Source organism: Dipteris shenzhenensis, chromosome 27 (genome assembly GCF_047967505.1).
Source record: "Dipteris shenzhenensis isolate YYH24624 ecotype China chromosome 27, Dip_SZ_1.0, whole genome shotgun sequence".
Classification (NCBI taxonomy): domain Eukaryota; kingdom Viridiplantae; phylum Streptophyta; class Polypodiopsida; order Gleicheniales; family Dipteridaceae; genus Dipteris; species Dipteris shenzhenensis.
In genome coordinates, this window is record NC_141622.1 from 44,887,110 (window position 1) to 44,900,847 (window position 13,738).

The 13,738-nt window shown below is 43.4% G+C and overlaps 1 protein-coding gene across 2 annotated transcripts in view; it reads right to left on the reverse strand.

The window, feature by feature from the left end:
• LOC147884369 (uncharacterized) overlaps positions 1–13,738 on the reverse strand; it is a 112,776-nt gene that overhangs the window by 11,957 nt on the left and 87,081 nt on the right. Inside the window, exons 4-5 of one of the 2 annotated variants that reach the window (XM_087399067.1) lie at positions 10,713–10,844; positions 2,621–2,755 (exon numbers count right to left, since the gene is read on the reverse strand). In XM_087399067.1, coding sequence (XP_087255193.1) covers positions 2,621–2,755; positions 10,713–10,844 — 267 coding nt within the window. The remainder of the gene's footprint in view (positions 1–2,620; positions 2,756–10,712; positions 10,845–13,738) is intronic. The other variant, XM_087399068.1, reaches the window with a different exon arrangement.

Consider the following 13,738-nt stretch of genomic DNA (forward strand, 5'->3'; position numbering starts at 1 on the left):
GAAAACTTGAGGGCCTGAAAGGGAGATCCAAGCCATTGAATCCCAAGTCAAATAGAAGCGCGAAGGAGAAAAAGTATTGTAGATTCTAGCAATCCCCTTCCAAATAACCCTTGCTTGCCTGCAGTCCCATAAACAATGATGAATTGACTCCTAAACAAACCTGCAGCAAGGACAAGTACAATCTGCCCCGAACTTGGACCTCTACAAATTCACCGCAATCCCTCCATGTATAGACATCCAAAAGAAAAGAGTGATCTTTCTATTCCCAAGGTATTTTCAGAGTCTCCTCCAAAAGACTCTCTGCAAGTCGGCAGAAACATGAAAGTTCTCCCAATGAGGGTATGGAGAGCCTCCAGCCTCTAGAACTGATCTAAAACTTCTTGGCGTTACTTATAGTAACAAAAGAAGGGAAGACTCTTCTCTTCGTGCCCTCCATCAATCCATTCCTGCTCTCCTGAATACAATCACCTAGAAATTCCAGTAAACTTAGGATCTCTATCACTGACTATTTCAGCTGGTAAGCCATAAAGGCTAAACAAAAATAAGTGAGCAAGCTAGGTGGCTATAATAGTCTCTCTTGTAGGTATGAATCTAGCCAATTTGGTGAGTCGGTCAACGATTATCCAAATTGCATCAGACCCACGATAGGTTCGTGGTAAACCTACCACAAAATCCATGGAAATACTTTGCCATTTATTCTCAGGTATTTCCAAAGGTTGCAACAATCCACCTCGTCTCAAGCACTCAGCTTTCTAGAATTTGGATTGTTTACAGTTTTGAACATACAGCTCGATATCAACTTTCAGCTTAGGCCAAAAGAAAGTCCTTTGACTAGATCCAAAGTTCTTTGTATTCCCCGGATATCCGGCACTGGGACTGCCATGACATTCCAGCAAAATACGATGCCTTGTGTCTCTTACACCGGGTACACAAACTTTCGATCAAAGGCATTGCAAAAATAATTTAGAGAAGAGTTATCCACATAGACCACAAAACTAGAGCCATATAAATAATGTCTCCACTTTTTCAACGCAGGAATAACATCATATAGCTCTTTTTCATGCGTTGGCCACCTGTACTTTGACTCAGTTATCTTTTTACTTTCAAAAGCTACCGGTCTACCAGTCTGGAACAAAGCTGCTCCGACAGCATAGTCACTAGCATCCGTTTCAACCACGAATAGTGTTATAAATGAACCAAACAGAGGTTATCCCACAACGGAAGACTGATGTGTTCCAAAACTTATTTCCTTATGTATACTCAACAAACGTATGTGTGTGCAAGGCAGTAAGTAGACAATGCTCCACAAGAGATATAGAACCAACCAAAATATATTTCCGTCCCCAACAGGACACCATACAAAAGAAGTCCAACGTCCCACCAAATCGTGGTCCACTGTCCTGACCCCAAAAGTGTAAGATAGGAGATGACCACACCATTTCCAACAAATGGTTTACTAGGATTGACAAATTGTAAGATAGGAGCTGTTCAAGACGAGCAATGTGACAAGAATTACCTAGCATACATGGTTCTATGAAGTGGACAGTTGCTTTCCCTTTTCTTTACTTGGCTCAAAGGACAAGCAACTGATATGTGGCCTAGCTTGCCACACTTGAAGCAGAGTCCTTTGGCTTGGGCTTCCTCTTGTGCCGGATAATTGGTGCAAGGCTTCTTTGCAAGAGGTCTTGACATCTGCTTGTTGCAGTTAGCCTTTTCAAGCCTGGATTTGGAGTTGTCGGCTTGACGCTCCTTTCAGTTGTTTCTTCTTTTAGGCTTTCCATTTTGCACAACCGATGTAGATCCAACTTGTCATAGATCTTCACAAAATGGATAGCCTCCTCCAGTGCTTGTGGCTTGTTCCTTAGGATTTCATTTTGATAATCCTTAGGTAAACTGTTCACAAAGAACAAGCGCATATGACTCTAGAAAATTACCATACTCATCAAGTTCTTGCAGAAATTCCTTCGTGAATGCGTCACGAAATTTGGCCCAAGTCTTGGGACCAGAAGGCTTTGCCTTCAACTCTTGCCTGTTAGGAAATGGAGTCAAGATGAGTCAGTTTAGTGAGTTCTAGTCTAGTGTGTTCTGTGGATGCCACTGTCACATTGGGAGTTATCCCATATGCATTGGTGTTCATATATGTGTGTGTGTGCGCTCTATATAAGAGCTGTACTTGTCTAGTGTTGAATCAATCAAGCCTGTCCATGCGTGAACATAACAAAAACAATCTAACAATGAAAAGCGTCCATATAAAACCAGAATGTCCCCAAATAGGTAGTTAGTAGCTATAACACAATTAACTCACACCAATTCATTAAATCTTATGAGGCTAAGGCTTATGAGGCCAAGTAAAATTTCACATAGTTGGTGGATGAAAAACATTTAAATCTACTTTTCAACACTCAGATCAATAAAAATAAAGAATTCATAGTGTCCACATAAGTCTTCATGTATAAGAAGTATTTTTGTAGATATCATATTTATGGTTCTATTAATGATTCTGTTTTGGATGACTTTAAAGTTCCAACTAGGGATTCTTGGTGTGTCCTACTTATAGATTTTATTTCACTTCTTTCAACGCTCAGCAATTTTCAGATAGTTGAGATGGAATTGGAAATACCTTTTTCTCCCATCTTTGCACTTCCTTTTGAAGCCATTGAGCTCTTTCTTTAAGGCGCATGTATTCTAGTGCATTAGGTGGCGAGGGTCCATCAGATTCTTGGGTCCCAATATCAAGTAGCTCCTTCAATTTCGCCTACAACAAATATACATTTCCAAAAGCAGAACTGTAATATCAAGTAGTTTTTTCATTGCAAAAATTAAAGACATTCTTGTGAAAAGTTCAACAACTAGATACCTACCTACTTTGAGGTTTGGAATGATTTGATGATGGTGTCACCTCATTGAACAATAAGAGTGTATACACTGGGATTGATTATTGCAATTTTTATAAAAGCAAATGAAAAATCTTGTTGGTTTTCTCCCTTATTCTTTGAGGTTTAGATAATTTCAAATTTTTTGGACATTGTACATTCAAACAATTTATATAACACCACCATTGAATCTTAGATGATGTGTCACATCAACACACATCAAGGAGTCTACATCAAGCTTATCAATGTGAGCCTTTCCATTTTGGTCTATTGCTTATTTCCATTTCCTTTCACTTTCGTTATGTTTCCATTGATATTATGTTCTCACTCCCTAGCCTACCCTCTCTCTGTCCCTCTCCCTCTTCACCACGTTCCTTCATTCCAATTTGATTTTTGGTCAGCCAAGTAGCTTTTCAAAAGATCTAATAATGTTAAATTTGCTACTTCACTTTGACCATCTATTTGGGGATGGAAAAAAGATGGAAATTTCAGATTTGTCCCCATATTATCGAATAAGGCTCTCCAGAATAGGCTGGTTAGGCAAAAATACAATTTTAGGCCGAGCTGCTGCTCCTCCCCGACCTTTGCTGCTCCTCTCCCTCTCCTCAGCTGTACGACCGTACGGCCCTCCGTCCCTCTTCCCTCTGCTAGCACTCCCTCCTGTACCTCCTCTCAGCCTTGCTGCCCTCTCCTCTCAACCTCGCCCCCTCTCCTCTCAGCCCCGCTCCCTTGCTGCCCTCCCCCTTGCCGTACGTCCATACGTCCCCCCTCCCTGCCTACCCTCTCCTCTCCGCCCTCACTCCCCTAAACTCTCTGTCCCACCTACTAGCCTCTCCGCCTACCCTCTCCTCCCCCTTCCCTCGCACGGCACCCCTTGACGGACGCCAGCGTCCCATCACTGGCTATGCACCAGCCAGGGTGACATGACATATGGAGGATTCCACTCCGCTCTAGTCTTGTTTCTTTTCATTGTCACACTCATATGTATTTGATTATGTATGATCAGACTTAGGACTCAGCACGGGTGATGATGCTTGTTTTAGTAGCTCCACCCTTACTGTGATTTGTATCAGGTTTTCTTCCAGTCTCATAGACCCATCAGTCTTCCGAAGATTCTAATAAAATTTATTTCTTTCTTTCTCTGCTCTCCCTCTCCCGCCCTGCTGCCCCCCTTCTCCCCTTAGCCCTCATCCTCTCCCTCTCCCTCCCTGCTTCCCCCTTCTCACCCTCTCCCTCTCCCTCCCTGCTACTGAAGAGATGGGTGGGATAGAAGAGGTTCATAATGACACAAAGGGAGAGCACAAGTGAAGCCAAAAGCATCTCTATTGAAATGAAGGGAGAACCTCCCTTATATAGAGTGGAGAGGAGAGTGTCCTAGATCATAGGCACCTTCCCTATATCAATGGCAATCAGCCCCTACATCATAGGAACTTCCTAAATCAAAGGAACCTCCCATGTGGGGGCCTTTGCACTTACATCATCACTTACGTTATGGTCTAGACACCTCATAGCACTAGGTGTGCTTCTACACCACACACACATACACATGTGACTCCCCTAGATGCACACATGTACCTTAGAGCAAGCCCTTGATCACATTTATCCCAACATACCCCCCCTCAAGGGTTTGCCTCTTGCTATGTCAAGGATACATCTAGTCACATAGTTTCTCATGCCATCTCATGGTGGTCAAGGATAAATCTATGGCTAGGATCTCATGCTAGCAAAGGTGCCCAAGGATCAAGGTGTACAAAAATGGGATAGACCAAACACATATCACATGATATGGTGACCAGAGGTGATTTACAAAGACAAAACACATAACATTCTTTTTGGAGTACTACTCCAGGCAGAGAAACTTAAAATTGACCAAGTGATGATAAATAAAGTTCAAAAGACAAAGTGCTCAAAAAGCATAGTCTTTATTTTCTACCACAAAGTTTGATTCTTCATTTGTTGCTGGAATTCTCTCTTCAACCAAATTTGTCATGTTTTTCTTCTTTTCATATCAAAAGTTCTCTGAATCATTGTTCTTGCCACAGTAGGTGCAAGGGTTGATTTTATAACAATCCTTCTTAAGATGATTGTTTTTCCCACAATGCTTGCATGCCTTGTACTTGCTCTTTCATGAAAACTTTACTAAAAGTGCTTTTGTGAAATTGTGTGCACTTTACCCATTCTTGAAGTGTTCTTTCTCTCCTCCTCTTGTAAAGCACTGATGATGCCCTCCAGTGTGGGTTGGGGAAGATTCTTCAAGGTAGTCACAACATAATCATAGTCTTGAGGCATACTCTTCAAGAGCACAATCATAGCATCATCTTCAGTAACTCGAGAGTTAATTGAGGCTAATTGTGTCATAAAAATTCTCAAAGTATTAACATGAGCTGCAACATTGTCTCCATCCATCTTAAGTTCAAAGAACGTAATTTTCAAATTCAACTTAGAAGTATGAGAGCTAGCACCAAATAACACATCTAACTTATGCCATGCCTCAAAAGGGGATTCCAAATATGAAATATGATGCACATAATCATCTCTTAAACCTAATGCAATTATTGCATAAGCTTTCTCTATCCTTTTAGCATCTGCAGGTGTAGTTGAAGAAGAGTCACTTGCCTTCCCTTTACCTTTGGTTGTGGTTGATTCACCTTCTTGAGATGATTGATTCCCTGACTTGACCAAGTTCCACAAATTCTCTTTCATAAGCACAAATTTGATTTTCATTTGCCAAGTGTGAAAACCTTGGCCATTGAACTTGTCAATCTTAAAGGTAGCCATGAGAGGGTCTTACCTTTATCAGGTAGTGTCTATTCTCTTACAAAATGACTAATCTTGCTGAACAAAGAAATCTTTCTCACCATATAAATGTAGATTGCTAGAGAGAAACTCAGAAAAGCCTAGTCATTTAGCAAAAGTATACCCAGTTGGCTTCTCCCAAGCTTCTTAGCTGGGGTCTTCTTTACCTTATACTTTGTCCTTCTTATAGTCTTCTTCAAGTGCTTAGCATTGGAAGAGCATTGAGAACTTGGCATTTTGACAAGATATCAATGCCAACTGAACTTCAAACTGAAAGAGCATTCTTTGAGCTGTAGTTTAGCCCCACTTCATACCTCAAGCATCAACTTTAGCATTTACTTTAGCATCAAACTTAAGAATTGTAAAAAATGCTTGCAAAAAAACAGAGTAACTTAGAGGACTTGATTCAAGCTCTATGAAGCATAACTGAGAGGGCTTTCAATGCGCATCTGAAGACCTTATACCAGAGATCGTCCACCTAGGAGAATTGCCAAAAAAACGTGCAGCATTGCATGACAGTAGCACCTTCTCCGACTGGTCTTTTGCTAAATGCTCAGCAACCACTAGACCAAATGAGCTCAGATTTGGACACAACACTCCTCTAGTAGTTGCCTAGCTTCAGCTTAGAGCATTTGTCAAGATATGGCTCCAACAGGGAAAATTTCGCGACAGATCGGCGCACTGAGTTCGTGTTGGTACGGGCAACGGAGATAACATCACGGGAAATGCTCTGAGCCAGAGGTGCGCCCTAGGGGGAAGACACTTCAGTTCAGAGGCTTTGGCAAATGGCGCAATAGATGAGGAGAACAGAGTTTAGCAAAATCTGAAGAGAGAGGAAGAGGGAGCTTCAAAACTGGAGGTGGTGGAGAAGATGATGAAGTGGCACTTTCAAAGTGGATTCTCTAGAACCTATAAGCTCTGATACCAAATGAAGAGATGGGTGGGATAGAAGAGGTTCATAATAATGACACAAAGGGAGAGCACAAGTGAAGCCAAAAGCATCTCTATTGAAATGAAGGGTCATGGTCTAGACACCTCATAGCACTAGGTGTGCTTCTACTACACACACACACACACACATATGTGACTCCCCTAGATGCACACATGGACCTTAGAGCAAGCCCTTGTTCACATTTATCCCAATAGCTACTCTCTTCTCCCTTAGCCCTCACCCTCCCCTCCCTTAGTCCCCCCCCCCCCCCTACTCTTCCTTCTTCCTTAGATGCACACATGGACCTTAGAGCAAGCCCTTGATCACATTTATCCCAACAGCTACTCTCTTCTCCCTTAGCCCTCACTCTCCCCTCCCTCAGCCCCCCCCCTACTCTTCCTTCTTCCTCTTTCTATCCTCTTCCTCCTCTTCCTAGCCATTCCTAGCAGCACTTTTGGTCGGACGGAGCTTTTTGTGTTCGAGTCGGCCTTCACACCTTGATTGACCATGACTCAACCTTCAGCTAATCCTCGTCCTCTTCCACTTGCCGCAAAAACCATCACTTTCTCAAAAGACAAGTTGCAGCAGCTCAAAAAAGATACAGCGCAGGAGAGCTTGACATCGCTCTTTGCTTGCATCCATGGGTCCCATCGTTCCAGGTTACTTTGGATGCTCGCCACTCTACCTGCAGACCTCTCAGGGCACTTCATAGATGTTTGTCTGCTTCGGTGAGATTTCTTCCACATTGTGCATGACTCCTTGGAGATAGCACGTAAAGTGCTTCAGGCTAGCCCGTTAGCACTGGGCTCCAAGAGGATTTTTTTGACTCCTTTTTCATTGGGGTTTGATCTTGTCGAGGAGGACAACCGTCTTCATCAGATTTCCAAGCCTTCCTCAGGTGTACCATCAACTGCTACATTCCATTGGAGTGGTTATTGAGATCTCCCCTCTTCCTGAGATGCCTACTTCAGCAGCAGAGGTAGTCAGGTCCGATGGGGTACCACGTGTTAGGGTCATTGTCTCTGACCCTAGCATCTCAGATGATCACATTATGCTTCAGCGTCCAGATGGCTCCTTCTTCAGATAGAGAGTCGAGATTGCAAGAAGACAGGACCAGTATAGGATTTGCAGGAACCTTGGGCACTTTGCTAGAGATTGCCCAAGCAAAAAGAAAAGACATAAAAGATCCACGGTTGTGCCTCATAGCTTTACCTGACCTAGACCTTCCTCACGACCAGTTCCTACTGCTTCACGCGTTGCTAGACCTTCAGCTTCATAGCTAGGACCATCAACCTCTCGTCTTCGTACTTCTATAGCGTGGACAGGACAGTCAACACGTCCTGCTTTGGTCGTCCCCCGTTGGGTGCCTGTTAGAGTTGGTGGCGAGGAACCATGGCGAGGCTAAGGGAAGGGAGGCTCTACCGAGGGAGCTTCCATTTGCGAGCTTCTCTCATCCTCTAGATAGAGCAAGAAGAAAGGGAAGGTAGGAAGGGAGGCTCTGATACCACATGAAGGAACATGGTGGAAAGAAGGAGAGAGAGAGGGTAGGCTAGGGAGAGAGGAAGTGATACTCAAAAGGAGACAATGAAATGGAAATGAAATGACTAGAGCAATGAACAAAAATGAGAGTACTCACATGTAGACCAAAGAGCTTGTAGCTTGATACTTGATTTAATTTGACACTAGACAAGTTCAGCGCTTATATAAGAGCACACACACACATATCAACACCTATGCATATGGGATAACTCCCAATATGACACGTGGCATCCATAGGACTCACTAGACTATAAAACACCCCCTAGACACCTAGTACACTCATTTTTGACTCACTTTGGCTTCATATTCCAACAAAGACCTCGAGAAGTAGACCAGCGATGCTTGAGCCTATGCTCGCATCTTGTTCTTCAACGAGAATTCAAGGTACCAATGAAAGGCAGTGTCAAAGTGCCGGTTCAACCTACCTTCGCCATGCAGAAGCACATCGCCTAGCACCCGTGCATACGGTGGTCAACCTAGGATTGCCTCCATCATAAGAGGTAGGAGAATTTAGAGCTCTGATACCAATGCAACGTAATCGAGCCTTCATGATGAAATCATAAATGTCACTCGGTACACACTAGGGCACAGAACCAACGGTTGGACTCCCCTGAAGGTATTTCAATCGCTTCAAAAAATAGAATTCAATATAAGGGTGCTCAGTCGAGCTACTTCTGGGCATTTCTCATAGCTGGTAACAAGTGTGGGAGCAGCAGGGTGTCTGAATTTGGCAACTCCCCTTGCTGTCCCTAGTTTCCAAAAACATTGCATGTCTTCATGCCATAAGTTGGCAGTTGCTTCAATCCATGGTCACACGTGAGGGTGAATTCCCTCCTTGGAGGCAGCAGAAGCTCCTTAAAAGTAGGGACAATTAACCCTTCTTCTACACCTGCAACAATTAAATGTAGCCACACAACCATGCCACCCATTAATTGTTAGTCTTTCGCATGCAAATTGAATACTTAGACTAATCCCGGTCTACATGGGCATCCATTCCTTGCATTGAAATGCTTTGTAAAACCCACATGCTATCTTAAGAATTTGCAAGTGGTTCTTGTGTAGGAGGAGTGCAAAAGTAAGTATAAGGAGGAAATGGACAAAGTTGACATCTCGTCCCTAGAACTAGAGGGGTGCAAGAATATAAAAGACAAAGCATTGGAGAAGGTAGAAGACAAGGTGAAGGCTAAAGGATATAAGATGCAGTCCATTGCCAACCCAGCCAATGAGATACTTGAGATAGTGTCGGAGGTATGCTATAGTAGAGTAATCTCTATCATATGATGCAGGGTCATAGAAGACGGCATAGTTGGTGTGGACAGAGTGATCCAGGGGTTGCAAGAAAGTTGGGGCTGAAGGTGCAAGTATAATAAATTGCTCTGCTGATGAGAAGGTCCATAAAACTGACAAGGTACGTCAACCTATGAAACCTGTATGCTCAACCATCATGAGCTGAATGTGATCTGATGTATGCAAGACTAAACATCCGTTGGCATGGGATGTAGCATTTGTCATAGGCTCAAGGTGGAGCAGACAATATAAAGGCCTAGAAGCCTAGAATAAAGCTAAAAATGCTCCATGCATAAATAAAAAGGATACTCGAGTTAAACAATGTCAAGCCTCTTGACCGTGTCGAGTCTCTCTGACCATAGTCAAGTCTCTCTAACAGAAGTCAGCTATGTGGCTCTCTGGTGGATCACAATCAACCTTCTTTGATTGAAGTCAAGTCTCCTTGACCATTAGTCAATACTTTGACCAAGATCAAATAAAAGCCTTCAACTATTCGACCATAGTCAGACACTCTAACCATAGTCAACATATAAAAGAATCCTCTTTTATTACTTGGGGATAATTACAAGAATGGTGACTCTATACTTTTGGTGAGAGTGTCTTTGTAGGTGCTAGGGTGTTTTCATTTGTTAGAAAAAAAATTTTTTCTCGAGCAAAAAGGAAAAAGTGGAGGTCTCGTCAAAGTAGACCACGCCGTTTATGGGCTTGTAATAAAGGAACACTGACTTGTGCAACAGAACAAACCAAGATCTAAAAGACACGATGCTCAGCATCATGGGAGCAAGGGCACTCAGAACATCGATTGTCAACTTGAAAGGAAATGTTGAAATCTGCTCTTCTCTTGGGGATCCCTTGGGCAATGCAAATAATGCCACCTCTACCCAGTACCCAATCCTTAATCTTAGATCGATCAATTAGTGCATTTATGGGCATCTCATACCTCCTATTTGACCTAGAAAATAGAAGTGAGGAAGGCAAAGCATGAAAAGCATCCTCTGTCCAAGAGTCTTTGCCACTAAACTGAAAAAGGAAAGCATCCCATTCAGCTCTCTCAAGAGGGTGCAGGCCTCCTTCTCTTCCCCTATTTCATCTGAGGGTAGCTCCATCATGTTGAAATCACCCCCATTAATCCAAGATTCTGTAAAAAATTGTCAGGATGGGGGAGCGTGGAACATGTACTAGCATTCTCCTGCTGTATGCTTGCCCTTGCCTAGAATTCTTATATTTTCACTTCAATTAAAAGTTATTTCTACCGTAATGTTTTAAAAAAATATAATGGGAATAACCTTAGTTTTATTCGAAGTCTTTATTTCCTCCTTGACATGACTCAATTTTGGAAAATCTTGATTCAGCTGCTGTTTCAGTCTTTCCCCTTCTTCTTGCAAATTTAACAACTCCTTCCTTACGTAATCTAGTGCCTATACAAGAATGAAACCAAAACCTTAAAAAATTAAGAGGAAAAACTGCAAGAAATTAGAGCAACTTTTTCAATTACAAAACACAAGGACAATACTTTTCAAGCCTAGAGAACCAGGAAGCTTTTAGACAAGTACATTGTGGTATAATTCAATGTTAAAAACATAATCACAAAATGATGTGAAATTAGTGCTGCTTTGTCTCCCGGCTTGACCCTGCTCCCCCATCTCTACCTTGCTCACCCTCCCACCCGTCCCCAAATCCTGTTGCTGCCTCCTCTGATGCTGCTTTCTCCCCTTGCCTTCTACATACTCTTTAACCCGTCCATTGTACCTTGCTACTCCCCTCTCTCTTGCCCCCCCCCCCACCCCCCCCGGTCTTGTCTTTACTATCCCATCCCTAGTGGTCTCCTCACCTTCATTTTTCTTTGCGCTGCCTTTCACACTGTGTTCCACCTGCAGTCTTTATGATGGCCATAGAAGTGAAGAAGCTGGCTGCACATGCTGTTGTAGACACTGCAGGTTTGTAGCCCAGACATGTATCCCATTCAGAAAGGGTCAGCTCAGCCTTGCTATGGATTTCATCATTACATAAATATGTTTGCAAGGCTCCAGCATGCAAGAGTGTCCTTGAATCTCTAACAACAAAACCCCCCCCCTCCCTGCGCATGTTAGGAGCTTGACCTTAACAACCACCAAGCAGACATACAGAGCAAATAATAGCAGAGAGAAGGGGAGAAGAAAGCACATAAGGATTGCTTGGCCCCCTGCTGCGCTAATACATCTACAAGCTTGTTCTTACCATGAGAAAGCAGATAGGAAGCGACAAGAAACAGAAGACATAACAAAACCAGCAGTAGCACAAAAGGTGAGATGAGTGCACATCATGAATGCCGTTATTGAAGAGACCTAGTAGCTAGCTAGGAACGGAATGGAAATATGGAAAGCATAATGAAAGTTAAAATGGAAAGGAAAATGAAAGAAGAAGTGCTAGGCAATGATAACCAAAATACTCACATGATATAAAGCTTGATGTTGACTGATATGATAGACGATAGACACGTACAACACTATATAGTGTGCCACTAGACTCTAGAAAGTCACAATGTCTATGGGATATCTCCCAATATGACATGTGGCATGTCTAGGACTCACTAGACTATAAAACACCCCCTAGACACCGAGTGCACTCATTTTTGACTCACTTTGGCTTCATATTCCAACACCCACCCATGAAGGCAAGGTGAGAGACTATTGGAATGGAACCAAGAACAAAACATGACAATGATGGTCATCAAACTGTGCACCCTATGTAACTCAGAGGCTAAAGTTTGAGCGTGTTCAAAGGTTGATCCAAGCACTCTCATGGCTTGAGACTCAACATGTTCAGAGGCTCATGTTATAGCATGGCTACACGACCAGCTCATATACACCAACATCCTAGAACTCGGTAGGCCTGATAACGAGACCTATCAAAGCCAATACATATGGCTCCCACAGTACATCCCCCCTTGGTTTCATAATAGGACATGTTAGGAAGCCACACCAAAATATGAAAAGCAATACATCTTTTTGGGAGGACTATCCAAGGCAGAGGACCTTTAGACTCAATGAAAACCAAACACTCAACCCATATCATTTTAGGGGGACTAAGCAGAGGATCCCAAAGTACATCAAGCTATAGGAATAATAGATCAGAGACTACTGGAATGGAACCAAGAACAAAACATGACCACCCTATGTAACTCAGAGGCTAAAGTCTGAGCGTGTTCAGAGGTTGATCCAAGCACTCTCATGGCTTGAGACTCAACATGCTCATAGGCTCACGTTATAGCATGGCTTCATAGGTCTAGGAATACACCAACATCCTAGAACTCGGCTAGGCCTGATAACGAGACCTATAAAGGCTAATACATATGGCTCCCATAGTACATCCCTCCTTGGCTTCATAACAGGACATGTTAGGAAGCCACACACCAAAATAGGAAAACCAATACATCTTTTTAGGAGGACTATCCAAGGCAGAGGACCTTTAGAGTCAATGAAAACCAAACACTCAATACATATCATTTTAGGGGGACTACCCAGGGCAGAGGACCTCAAAATACATCAAGCTGTAGGAATAATAAAAATAGATCTCTTAGGAGTAAGAGATGTCCTCCAAGTAGCTAATGCACATGTGTGCACATCCTTGCGAGTCAATGACGATGTCAATGAAGCACTAGGCATGGATGCCCCAAAATATGTGTGGGTGAAGTCCATGGGGTAGCCACATGGAGCGGTCACGGCATGACTCTCAAAATAGAAGATGGAGAGTCACCCAAATGTCGATGTAGAGGCCGGAGGTGTCACGAGCACTTCGAGGAGCCAATCAATGTGTACCACGGGCACCACGAGCACTCGGAGAGGTGATCAAGAAGTCGAGGAGTAACTGGGACTCACATCAAGCTCACATTAAGCTTCTTTTTGTTGTTCAGATCGCGAGCAGTGGGGGGCAATCTTTGTGGATTTTTGGTAGAGAAGGTAGGGGCAACGTGGACAGCAAGTCCTGCGTGGGCTGCTGAAGTGAGTGGAAGCAGGAGCTACGTGAAAGCAGGTTTACGTTTGCTAGTGAGTGGAAGCAGGAGCTGCGTGGGCAGTAGAGCTACATGGGCAGCAGCGCTGCGTGGCCAACAGAGCTACATTTGGAGCAGAGCTACATGGGCAGCAGCAGCAGCGTGGGCTTCTAGATGGCGGGCAGATTCATGGGAAGATGGCGAGCTTTTGGGGCAGATATGCAGCAGGAAATGGGACATGCAAGTGGCGCATTTTTGGAGAGAAGATTGGCGCAGCTCTTGGGCAAGTTATGGCGGGCAGTTTTCAGGAAACTGGGGCACTCATTTGCAGCAGAGAATGGC